Source organism: Hemitrygon akajei, chromosome 31 (assembly GCF_048418815.1).
Source record: "Hemitrygon akajei chromosome 31, sHemAka1.3, whole genome shotgun sequence".
Lineage (NCBI taxonomy): Eukaryota > Metazoa > Chordata > Chondrichthyes > Myliobatiformes > Dasyatidae > Hemitrygon > Hemitrygon akajei.
In genome coordinates this window covers 12006439-12019256 of record NC_133154.1, presented here as the reverse complement: position 1 = coordinate 12019256, position 12818 = coordinate 12006439, and the positions used below count along the sequence as shown (strand labels likewise).

General features: G+C 49.4%; 1 protein-coding gene across 1 annotated transcript; it reads left to right on the top strand.

Annotated features, from left to right (window-relative positions):
* The first annotated feature begins 296 nt into the window (after positions 1 to 296).
* On the top strand, positions 297 to 11882 carry LOC140719371 (heme-binding protein 1-like). Its single transcript, XM_073033967.1, has 4 exons — positions 297 to 495; positions 5270 to 5408; positions 8272 to 8452; positions 11271 to 11882. Exons 1-4 carry the CDS (start codon positions 418 to 420, stop codon positions 11476 to 11478), a joined length of 606 nt encoding a protein of 201 aa, XP_072890068.1. The 5' UTR covers positions 297 to 417; the 3' UTR covers positions 11479 to 11882.
* Positions 11883 to 12818: the final 936 nt, after the last annotated feature.

Below are 12818 nucleotides of genomic sequence, written 5' to 3'. Positions count from 1 at the left end.
ATAATAAACAAGACAATAGGGCAGTAAGGGGTCAGTCCAGGCTCTGGGTATTGAGGAGTCTGATAGCTTGGGGGAAGAAACTGTTACATAGTCTGGTCGTGAGAGCCCGAATGCTTCGGAGCCTTTTCCCAGACGGCAGGAGGGAGAAGAGTTTGTATGAGGGGTGCGTGGGGTCCTTCATAATGCTTTTTTAAAAATTTGCAAATGCTGATTTTTATTTCGTTCAAAGACTGACCTTTCTGACGGTTTGACCTTTACCCTGGTACTAATTCGGGGTCAGGGCGAGGCTCCTCCCATCCCATGCAATGAGCAGAATCGGTTTGTTTCCATTAAGTTTGTGCAATCAATTGTGGAGCGAAGTACACCTGCGCTGATAGTTCCGAGTTGAGTGGTGTTACAAGTTCGGGGGGTTCAGCTATGTTTGGGATGATAAAAAACTCACTGTTCAGCCAGACTGAACACAGACCGTGTCACACTGTCAGCTCAGACACCAAGGTAAAGACGCATCGACTGTTCTGGCGATGTTACTGACTTCCCCGCACAACAGCCGCCGGAGAATTGTTGTGCAGAATTAATGACCTCCCTTCCCCCTTCCCCCAGTCTCTTGTGCCCTCCACCCCACTGCTGACTTCGGGGGTGGGGGCTGGCGCGGTGACAAGGGGCCGAGCGGTCTTTCCGGCCAGGAAGAGTGTGGGCAGGAGGTCGCTTCGTTTTGCTGACCTGTGTGTGTGTGTTTACCCCCTCACACGGCGAGAGGCTGGAATCCGCTTCACCATCGCAGCCCTCTGGGGGAGCCAGGAATAAATTGGGTGGGGAGCAGGGGCGGGAGGACGGACAAACGCCCCCCCCTGTAAACCACAGCAAAAATAAAATGCCACCCACACCCAGCAGGTCTGTGGGGAGAAACAGGGTTAAAGTTTCGTGGAGGTCCCGGACCTGAATCTTAGTTTTTCCACTCTCCGCAGAGGCTGTTTTCCTGTCCTGGCATTTCCTTGTTCTATTCTTGGATTTACGACATTTTAAAAAATATTTCCCTCTATTGTCCAACCCGTATTGCAAAATGAATCCGCGTGACCGTGTTTCGATGAACGAACAGCTCCTGTAGGACTTTGTGTGTTCCTTGTGTCTGTGGCTGCGTGACCCGAAAGGGCAACAGACGCAAAATGCCGGAGGAGCTCAGCAGGTCAGGCAGAATCTATGGAAAAGGGTCCAGTCGACGTTTCGGGCCGAGACCCTTTATCAGGATTCTGCTGGAGCGGAATTCCGGAGTAGAGCCAGACTTGCTGGTGGTGCGTGAATTGGGCCTCTCCCTCGACCTGACCCGGACTCCGAACCACAGGAGGGGCAGTCTTTTGATTTGCCCTTAGTTCTGCCGCTTCCATTCACAGCACTTGAGGTGCCTTGAAGTCCGTCCAGCCATAAAGTTGCATAAACTAATGATTAATTCGCGGCAGTTGACATCCCGGGAAGTGTCGGCAGGAGGCGGTAGTGCGCCACACAATGGCAGAGAACTTTCTGCCCTGTCCCCTCGCTGGTTCGTTTTGTCCCTCCCAAACCCTCCATCGCATTCCTGCCAATCACGGGTCCCCCCCCCCCCCCCCCCCCCCCCCCACCAACCACAGGCCCTCACTGGTCCGACCATCCCACTCCCGACTCCTCAGTGACTCACTCCCCCGCCCCTTCCATTGGCAGTCTGGTCCGCTCACCCACCCGCTGGTTCTGGCCCCTCTGTGACCGCCAGTCCCTCAGTCTTTACTGACCGGTCACCCAATCTGCTGACCACCTCCTGACACCCCCCCCCCCCAGTTCCCCCACTCCGCCTTGACCTGTCCCTGCCATCAAATCCAATAGCCCTTTAAATGTACCTCCAGGACCAGGGAACCACCAGGTTCTAGAACAGTCTCTACACCGCTCTCGAACAGACCTCCACAGGATGATCTCTTGATCTCCCAGTCTAACTATCACTCTAATTGTCTACCTACTCTGCGCTCTCTCTGTAAATACAACACTATGTTCTGTTTTCCTCGATGTTTACTTCGTAAAGACAATAGGTGCAGGAGTAGGCCATTCAGCCCTTTGAACCAGCACCGCCATTCAATGTGATCATGGCTGACCATGCACAATCAATATCCCGTTCCTGCCTTCTCCCCATATCCCTTGACTCCGCTATCTTTAAGAGCTCTATCTAACTCTTTCTTGAAAGCATCCAGAGAATTGGCCTCCACTGCCTTCTGAGGCAGAGCATTCCACAGATCCACAACTCTCTGGGTGAAAAAGTTTTTCCTCAACTCCATTCTAAATGGCCTACCCCTTATTCTTAAACTGTGGCATCTGGTTCTGGACTCCCCCGACATCGGGAACAGGCTGGAGACTAGCCTCAGCCTCCACCAGCAGGCTTGCTTGCCGTGGTGTTTGGCAACTAAAAGTTGATCTTTACAAGCAATTGAAGTTCCCCAACTTCATCGCATCATCATCCCTGCGGCCTGACATGGTCACTCAGTCAGAAACCTCGAAGCAGGAGGTCACAGTAAAACTGACGGTGCCTTGGGAAGACCGGATTGGGGAAGCATTTGAACATTAAAAAAATCAAGTACCAGGAGCTGGTAGAGCAGGAGTGGAGGGCACGATATGAGCCTATAGAGGTGGGGTGTAGAGGTTCTGCTGGCTGCCCACTGTGCAGAACCTCCTCACTCCTTGACATTTCGGGTCTGTAAAGAGAAGAGCCATTGGGAGCGTCACGGAGGCTGACGAGCGAGCCTCCAGATAGCCGTGGATCAAGGGGTGAGACCCATGGACCAGTGCTGCTGGGGAGATCTGATAGAGCTCTCCAAGACTGTGAGAGGCATAGATAAAGAATAACTGTTTTGTAGGGTTGAAATGTCTAATACAAGAGGGCAAGGATTGAATGTTCAGAGGGATGTGAGAGGTTTTTCATAATTTTCTAACACGATTTATAATTTAGATTTTTATTATATTTACTTTGATTTGTACTTCTGGGAGTGCGAAGTGCAAAATCAAATATCGCTGTGATGATTGTACGCTCTAGTATCAATTGTTTGGTGACAAAGTAAAGGTAAGTTTTTTACTCGGAGAGTGGTGGAATCGCTGCCTGGTACGGTGGTAGAGGCAAATACATTGGAGGCTTTCAAGACTCTGTTGAAGGGTCTCGGCCTGAAATGTCGACCGTTCACTCTTTTCCACAGGTGCTGCCTGGCCTGCTGAGTTCCTCCAGCATCTGGTGTGTGTTGCTCTGGATTTCCAGCACCTGCAGATTTCCTCTTGTTTACGAAAGGCTTTTCAGAGACGTTTGGAAAGGCACATGGATGTGAGGAAGGTGGAGGGACATGGACATGGTGTAGGTAGGAGGGATTAGTGTTTTTAGGTTTTTTGATTTGTTTTTAAGCTGGTTCAGCACTACATGGTGGGCCGAATGGCCTGTGTTCCTGTACTGTTCTATGTAACCTTGGCTGGGTCGCCTGGGTGAGGGTGTCTGATGTGGAAAGACCTGAAACACCCGATGACCCCAGGTTACGTCACCCATGATGTGTCCCAGCGCATTCTAGGATGTATCTCAGCATTGTGTAGGGAATGGTCTATCTGATAGCCCACAAGCAAAAGGTTTTCAGACTCGGTGTGCTGCGGTGATTCCCATCCAAGCGATGTGGGTTTCGCGTGCTGAGCCAGGGTTTCATTGCTCAGTTGCCTGTGAGAAGATGGCGGGTGAGCTGCCGCCTTGATCTGCTGCACAGTCCTTGAGGGGTGGGCGTGGCCGCGGTTCTGTTAGAACACAGAACAGTACAGCACAGGAACAGGCCATTCGGCCCACAATGTTGTGCTGAACCAGCTAAAAGCAAATCAAAAACACCCAAACACTAATCCCTCCTCCCTACTCCGTGTCCGTATCCCTCCATCTTCCTTATATCCACATGCCTACCCAGAACGTTGAGTGAATTTACCCCCTTTGGTTCAAAAGCCCGATGGTTGAGGGGTAATAACTGTTCCTGAACCTGGTGGTGTGAGTCCTGAGGCTCCTGTACCTTCTTCCTGATGGCAGTTGCAGGAAGAGAGCATGGTCTGGGTGGTTGGTGTCCCTGATGATGGATGCTGCTTTCCTGCGACAATGCTCCGTGTAGATGTGCTCAATGGTGGGGAGGGCTCTACCCGTGATGGGCTGGGCCATATCCATGACTTTTTTGTAGAATCTTTTGTTCAAGGGCATTGGCGTTCACATACCAGGCCATGATCCACCTTGTTAATATATTCTCACCACACATCTGTAGAAGTTTGGCAAAGTTATGCCAATTCGTCGCAAACTTCTAAGGAAGTAGAGGAATTGCCGTGCTTTTTTCGTAATTTCACTTAGACTGTCCAGACAGGTCCTCTATGTGATAACACCGAGGAATTTCGAGTGGCTGACTCTCTCCTCCCCTGCTCCCGCAGTGAAGACTGGCCTGTGGACTTCTCCTGAAGTCAATCATCAGCTCCTCGGTCCTGCTGACATCGAGTGAGAGGCTGTTGTTGTGGCTCCACTCAGCCAGATCTTCACTCTCCCTCCTCTGGGATGGGATTTGAATATATTGGCTCTTCTACTGAGGCAGAGGGAAGCGTAGGCAGAGCGTAGACTGGCTTTCATGTTAGATGCGTTGAGACAAAGAGCTATCAGATGATCGTGCGAAGGTGAACACTGATGTCAGAGGAGATTTAAAGCCTGATATCCTTCCTAAGGAAAAGTCAATTAATAAAACAAATTATAGAGAGTGAAAGGCCTTTACAGTCCAAGGGTGACAAAGGGTAATAGAGTAATTATTAGTTAACAGAGTGTAATTACTGAGTTTATGGTCTTATCTGGAGATATCGGACTGTAACAGGTCCTTTGGGCCAACAAGCCCGCACCGTCCCTTGTGACCAATTGGCCGAACATCTTTGGAAAGAAACCAGAGCACCCAGAGGGAATCCACATGGTCACAGGGAGAGCGTGCAAACTCCTTACAGACAGTGGCGCTGTAGTAGTGTTGTGCCCCTAAGGGTTAATGGTGCAATGTAAAAACCAAAGGAAAATGCGTTCAAGTTCAGTTGAAATCCTGTGAGGTGTCAAATTCACACGGGAATTACAAGCGTTCTGTTTTAGTGAGTTGTCACGTGCTGTGTGAGAGCTGTAAAGATACGAGGCAGACCAAAGACGACGGCAGAGATCGCCAGTTACTGTCTCTGAGTGCACGAACGTCCTGATCTGACGGAGTTTCATTCTGCCCTTCGACTTTCCCCACAGGGAGAGCTGGACTACGAGGAGAGGCGATACGAACCTGGCAACTACGCCACTGTCACCATCAGTGGGAAGCCATTCGACGAGAGCTCGGGCGAAGGCGCAGTGAGGCTGCTCAAGTACGTCGGAGGGAGCAACGAAGGAGGTATTGGGAGAATGGAACTTGGCCCTGTATTCGCCCCATCCCAGTGACTACAACCACAAAGCAGCAACTTCGACCCATCGAACAGTACCGACCCTTTGACCCACGAGGTGCTGACCTGTCAGCACACTCCACGATCAATCTAACCCTTCCCTCCCACACAGCCCACAACCCACCAGTTTCCTTTCATCCATGTACCCATCTGAGGGTCTCTTTAAGTGTCCCTGATGTAGCAACCTCTACCACCACCCCTGGCAGTACGTTGGGGGACGGAGGGGAGAGGGGGTCCTGGTGGGTCTGGGAGCGCAGGCCAGTCGAGGGGTGTGGAGGTTAGGGTTAAGGGTAAGGTTCAGGGATGGAGGTGAGGGATTGGAAGGGATAAGGGGGGCCTGGCAGCACGGCTGGGCCAGAGTTTGTGGCAATATGAGTCAAAGTTTGTTGGGGTATGCACCAGCAGAGAGATGTGGAGGTTAGGGTTGGGAATAGGGGACCTCTGACATCTCTCCTAAACTTCCGTCCACTCAGAATGCCCTGTACGTAGAGGCAGATACATTAGGGGCATTTAAGAAACTTCTAGGCATGTGGATGATAGGAAAATGGAGGGCTACGTGGGAGGAAAGGACTGGGTTGGTTTTAGAGTAGGTTAAAAGGTCGGCATAGCATTGTGGGCTGAAGGGCCTGTACTGTGCCGTGAGCCGTAGATACTGTGGCCAGTGATAAAATAAAGGCAGGGGAATCGGGGCTTCTGATCAGAGACGGAGGGACACTTTGAACTGGAGGCAAAGGAGGCCACGGATGCCGGGATCTGGAGCAGGCAACCACAAGGCAGGCACAGGAATTTTTAGAAGCATGGTTCCCTTCTGATAACTCTGTAAACAAACGTATCATACGAACCCCTAAATGCCAAAGAAACGCAAGCCAATGGACCCCAAAGGCTCACTGAAACAGTAGCAACCAGGACCGAGGCAAGTGAACGGGGGCTATATCAACGCGAGCACTCCCAGAGAGAAACACCAACAACTACGTGTTGAGGACGTCACCTCGACTGGTGAAGAAACGTCTGCCAGCCAGACCACCCCAACATCAAAATAAAAAATCTGCTGGAGGAACTCTGCGGGTCAGGCAGAGAAATGGACAGCTGATGTTTCAGGTCAGGATGTCTCTGTCGTTACACACCGTGTGATATTTAAAGGCAGAAGATAGGACAGGGAAGGAGGCAGAGACTGCCGGACACTGCACTCTGTGTTATTGCACTTAAACGTACAAATTCCTTTCTGTCTTCCCCCATTTCTGGCCCTCTGATTTCCACCAGCCCCAAGTTTTTTTTTTTGACATCGGATGGTAGGACTGGGACAGATCAGTAGATTAGGAGGGAGTGAAACTATGAACTCTTATCCAAGAGGGGCTAACCTGTTTGAGTCTGTATTTTGCAGGGGCTGGTGATCTGATGAGATCCTAATGGGGGGGGGGGGGGCTGACAGGGCAGAGTTGAGATGATTCCCCCTTGTCACAAGGTCACAAGTCAGGGGTGAGGCTACAAAGTGAGATTTTGGTCATTTAAAACCAAGCTGTGTAGAAGTTTCTTTTCTCAGACAGTGGTGAATCCCTGGAATTCTCTGCCTCGGAGATTTATTAAGGTTGAGATCAATAAATATTTGGATCAAGGAACTGAGGACCCTGGAAACTGCACAGAAGGGGAGTTCAAAGTAAAATTCATTATCACAGTACAGGAGTCTAAAGACACACACTCAGCGATTCAGGAACAGCTTCCTCCCCTCTGCCATCCGATTACTGAAAGGATATTGAACCCATGAACAACACATCACTTTCTTTGCACTGTGCTGCTGTGCAAAAACAGCAAATTTCACGATATTTGTCAGTGATATTTAACCTGAGCTGTATGCTGCCTTGAGATTCCTTTTCCTGCGGGCAAAATTCCAGAACAGAGTGTATGAGGAAAGTCTTACATAAACTGGCAAATAGCCAACGTGCAAAGGAAGGCAAACTGTGCAAATAAAAGATAATACTGAGAGCAGGAGTTGTAAAGAGTCTCAAAGTGGGTCTGTAGTTTTGTAGAATCAGTTTAGAATTGTGGTGACTGATGTTATCTCTCTGATGGTTGCGGTTATGACCAGAGTTGTGACCAGAATAGATCGGCCAAGACCATATCAAAAGGCAGCGCAGTCTTGAGGAGCCCAACGGCCTACTCCCTCCCGCCGCGTTTTCTTCTGTTCTTGCAATGGATTTGAAGATAAATAGATTTTTTGGTGCAGAGATGGTGATTGAATGGGGTGGTGAGAGTTGGGACAGCACTGGCATTGTGGTTAGGGTCTCGCTGACCCAGTGGTCCTGGGTTCGATCCTTACCTCAGGTCCTCCTCCACGGAGTCTGCGCATTTGCCCTGCAACCACGTGGGTTTCCCTCCTGTGTTCTGGTTTCCTTCCACGTCTCAAAGGTGAGCTGGTTGGTCGCTGTAATTTCCCCCACCTCCAAGAGGGCCACACAACCTTGTCGTTGGGTTTGGAGACAGTACGAAAACCGAGAGGAAGCTACTGACACGATGAAGGAAGCCATGGACACTGCCAGAGATGGAGGACCTTCATCACTGCCCTAAGCTCCAGTGGCGTACTGGGCAGTAAGTAAGTAATTTTCCCCCAAGGAGGTAGGTAGGTAGGAGCATAAGTAGGTTACAGGTAGATGCCTCAGTAAGTTACCCCAGTGGGAGAGAATATGTTCTGGGAGAATGGGGTTGGTGGGAATGCTCTGGGAGCCTGAATGGAAGATGTCCTTCTTCTGAGTTAGAAGGGAAGGTTCAGCCTCGAGCTGCCTGAGGTTAAGTGTCTAAACGTCCGCTGCTCTTCCCTAGGCCTGCAGTTAGGAATGACTGCCCCGGTCAGCATGAAAGTCCACCCAAGTGAGGACGGCAGCCTGCAGCCCTCCATCGAGGTCCAAGTTCGCATCCCCAGCAAATTCCAGGAGAACGCTCCCAAGCCAACGGATGAGAGCATCGAGATCAAGCGGCTGGAGGAGTTCACGGTCTACTCAACGTGAGTCCATTGAAGGCTGAAGTAGGTGGGGATTACGGCTGAACGGGTCGGCTGCTGGTCTCCAGTCTGACTAGCCTTGGGGAGGGGGGGGGGCTGGAATTCAGCCGGGGAGGGGGAGGGACTGGGTGGGATTTCTCACTTACCAAGGTCACCAGCATCTGTAGGTAAATGGGGACACACTTACACTTGTCTGTGATGCCAAGGATCTGGGTTTGAGGTGGCGGGCTGTTCGGCCATATCGCATGTGAGGAGTCCCTCCCTCAGTGCCAGAAGGCGAGGGACCCCCCCCCCCCCCCCTGCTCAGATGGCGCAGTTGGCTGGAGGAGGCAGCTTTGGCCCACCTCCTACCAGCCAGTGGTCAGAGCAGGAGGTGAAGTTTTTCCCGAGCAGGGCATGGAGGAGACCTGCGTTTCCGTAGCACCTTTCACCACAGGATGTCCCAGTATACTTAACAACCGATCAAGTACTCAAGTAATCAAGTAGCATTAGAACCAACAGCCAGTTAATCTCCTGAAAGACTCCACAAGCATTAACGTGAAAGTGATGAGAACAGGCTGAGCAAACTCGGCCTTTCCTCCTTGGAGCGACAGAGGATGAGAGGTGACCTGACAGAGGTGTACAAGATGATGAGGGGCATTGATCGTGTGGATAGCCAGAGGCTTTTTTCCCAGGGCTGAAGTGGCGAACACGAGGGGGGGTTTAGTTTTAAGGTGCTTGGAAGTAGGCATAAGGGAGATGTTAGAAGTAAGTTTTTCACACAGATGGTGGGTACATGGAATGCTCTGCCAGTAACGGTGGTGAGGGTGGATACAATAGGACCTTTTGAGAGACTCTTAGATAGGTACATGGGGCTTAGAAAAACAGATGGCTATGTGATAGGATGGTTCTAGGCAGTTTCTAGAATACGTTACCACATTGTGGGTCAAAGGGCCTGTAATATGCTGTAAATGACTATGTTCTATGTTCTAAGCTGAGCTGTGGTAGGTTGATGAAATGAAATTAGCCCAGGATCTCAGAGACAGTTTCCCTCTAGAATAGTGTTGGAGGATTTAACATCTTCCTGGGTGAGAAGATGCGTGCCAGATATTGTTAATGTTCAGGGGAGAAACAAGTAATCTCTACAAAGATTAATTACAGATATAAAGCACAAAATGATTGTTTGCATAATTACTCACCCCCTTCAAGTTAGTATTTAGTAGATGCACCTTTGGCAGCAATTACAGCCTTGAGTCTGTGTGGATAGGTCTCTATCAGCTTTGCACATCTAGACACTGCAATTTTTCCACATTCTCCTTTACAAAACTGCTCAAGCTCTGTCAGATTGCAAGTTAACAGCCCTTTTCAAGTCCAGCCACAAATTCTCAATTGGATTGAGGTCTGGACTGTGACTTGGCCACACCAGGTGATTAACTTCGTTGTTTTTAAACCATTCCAGTGTAGCTTTGGCTTTATGCTTGGGGTCACTGTCTTGCTGGAAAACAAATCTTCTCCACATTCGCAGTTCCCTTGCAGACTGCATCAGGTTTTCCTCCAGGATTTCCCTGTATTTTGCTGCATTCATTTTACCCTCCACCTTCACAAGCCTTCCAGGGCCTGCAGCCGTGAAGCATCCCCACAGCGTGATGCAGCCACCACCATGCTCACGGTAAGGATGGTTTGTTTTTGATGATGTGCGGTGTTTGGCTTACGCCAAACATAGAGTTTAGTCTGATGGCCAGAAAGCTTAATTTTGGCTTCATCAGACCAGAGAACTTTCTTCCAGCTGACTTCAGAGTCTCCACGTGCCTTCTGGCAAACTCTAGCTGAGATTTCACGTGAGCTTTTTTCAACAGTAGCTTTCTCTTTGCCACTCTCCCATAAAGCTGTGATTGGTGAAGCACCCGGGCAACAGTTGTTGTATGTGCAGTCTCTCCCATCTCAGCCACTGAAGCTTGTAACTCCTCCAGAATTGTCATCGGTCTCTTGGTGACCTCCCTCACTAGTCCCCTTCTTGCATGATCACCCGGTTTTTGAGAACAGCCTGCTCTAGGCAGATTTACAGCTGTGCCATAATCTTTCCACTTCTTGATGATTGATTTAACTGTGCTCCAAGGGATATTCAGTGACTTGGAAATTTTTTTGTATTCATCTCCTGACTTTAAAATAACCTTTTCATGGAGTTGCTTGGAGTAATCTTTTGTCTGCGTGGTGTAGCTTTCGCCAGGATACTGACTCACCAGCAGTTGGGCCTTCCAGGTACAGGTGTATTTTTACTACAATCAATTGAAACACCGTGTCTACACACAGGTTTACATATAGCTAGTTAATACCTTAACTAATTATGTGACTTCTAAAAGCAATTGGCTGCACCAGTGATGTTTTGGTGCGTCATGTTGAAGGGGGTGGGTGGTGAATACTTAGCAATCAATTATTTTGTGTTTTACATTTCTAAATAATTTAGAATACTTTGTAGAGATTGGTTTTTGCTTTGACACAAAAGAGTCTTTTTCTGTTGATCGGTGTCAAAAAAGCCAAATTAAATCCACTGTGATTCAATGTTGTAAAACAATAAAACACGAAGACTTCCAAGGAGGTTGAATACTTTTTATAGGCACTGTAATCTGATCTGTGCCTATGGAGAACTGTGACTGGCACTTGTGAGGTAGGTCTAGGAGCTTTTCGGTGGTAGACGGCCGCCCTCGGCTGCCAGGGCGATGGTATTTCATGGGTCTTGGCCTGAAATGGCGACTGTTTATTCCTCTCCATAACCCGCTGATTTCTCCTGACCTGCTGAGCTCCTCGTGCACAGGAGAGACTCCTCCCCTGTTTGTCCCCGCAGGCAGTTTGGTGGCTACGCCAAAGAGGCCCAGTTCGTCGAGTGTGCGGCAAAGCTGCGGACTGCGCTGGGCGATGCCGTGCCCTACCATCGTGACTTCTACTACTGCATCGGCTATGACCCTCCCATGAAGCCCATCGGCAGGAGGAATGAAGTGTGGTTTTTGAAGAGGGAAAATGGGGGATTGGGCGTGCAGCCGAATTCACAGTGAGTGGAGCTCCTGTGCCTTGAAATGTCCCGGGGGGGGGAGGGTAAGCTGAGACAGATCATTGGTCACCGAATGGGGGGAGAGAAGTGTCTCACTGAATAGAGCTAATCCTCAGGGTTTGTCTAGTTCATCAAGATGGCCGAGTTTGTCATCGAAACGTCAGCTATAATCAATTCTTGTTACAATTGATACCTGTCCCTGGCTGAAAGCCCAAGAAGAGTGTATTCTCTTCTCTGAAAGCACTGGATCCTTTTTATAATTAACTTTGTCGTGGGTAGCAAGAACACTGAAATGCAAACTGCCTTTCGAGCAGTAGTTATGTGAAATGTACTCACTCGCAAAGTTTTGTTGTGATCACTACTCCCCTTTTGAACTAATCCTCAGAATAAACTATTATCATAAGCATGGATGTGTTGTGGCTTCCGTTTGTATCGATTATGTTATCTTTGAAGTGTGTGAGGAGGCACATCTACCCCCTCACCGGAACACATTGGAAACGGAGCAGGAAGAGGGGAAGGGGATACAGTTAAAGTCAAGTTTATTGTCACGTGCACGACCGTGTGTACGCACGGCTGCAATGAAAAACTTACCTGAAGCAGCATCACGGTCATGTCGCACCTCATAAGCACGGTTCACAAAGCAAAATAACAAATTAAACAAGCTGCTTCCAACACTACCTCTGTACAGGTTTGTTAGGAGGGTTTGATGCCAAGCCAAACCTTGTACCAGAAAGAGCACAATCAGGACCAAAGTCCACTTTAGTGCAGAGTGATCAAAGTAGTCTTAGAGTTGTGTCGGTTGATTCAAGAACCGGAAATAAATGTTCATGAACCTGGTGGTGTGGAGCTTCAGACTTAGTAACCTCCTGCACAATGGTAACTGTGTGTTAATGGCCTGGCCTGGGCAGTGGGGATCTTCGATGATGGACGTTGTCTCCTTGAGGTAGTGCCTCCCATAGATACTATCAGTGGAAGGGAGGGATTTGCCTGTGAGGATTCGAGCAGAGCCCATGGCTTCTTACATTCCTGCACATTAGAATTGCTGTACCAGACCATGGTGCAGCCAGTCAGGACCCTTCCAACACTACATCTGTAAGTTTGTTAGGAGTGTTTGACGCCAAGCCGGACCTCCTCAGTCTCCTTTGAAACTGATTGCGACTGTGTACAGACAGGTGATTAGATATTTTAACACCTCAGAATTTGAACCTGCCACTGCCGATCCGCTACTGTAGACTGGCAAATATTTGCCGCCCTTCCCCTTCTAAGGAGTGTGGTTATACCCGACACCACATCGGGTGAGCAGAGCCAGTGAGACCGAGGGATACTCCCTTTTTACTCAATCGC

Coding starts and splice junctions, on each gene's coding strand:
- LOC140719371 (XM_073033967.1), top strand. CDS start 418: ATGTTTGGGATGATAAAAAACTCACTGTTCAGCCAGACTGAACACAGA. Junction 496..5,269: donor CTGTCAGCTCAGACACCAAG/GTAAAGACGCAT, acceptor CTTTCCCCACAG/GGAGAGCTGGACTACGAGGA. Junction 8,453..11,270: donor GAGTTCACGGTCTACTCAAC/GTGAGTCCATTG, acceptor TTGTCCCCGCAG/GCAGTTTGGTGGCTACGCCA.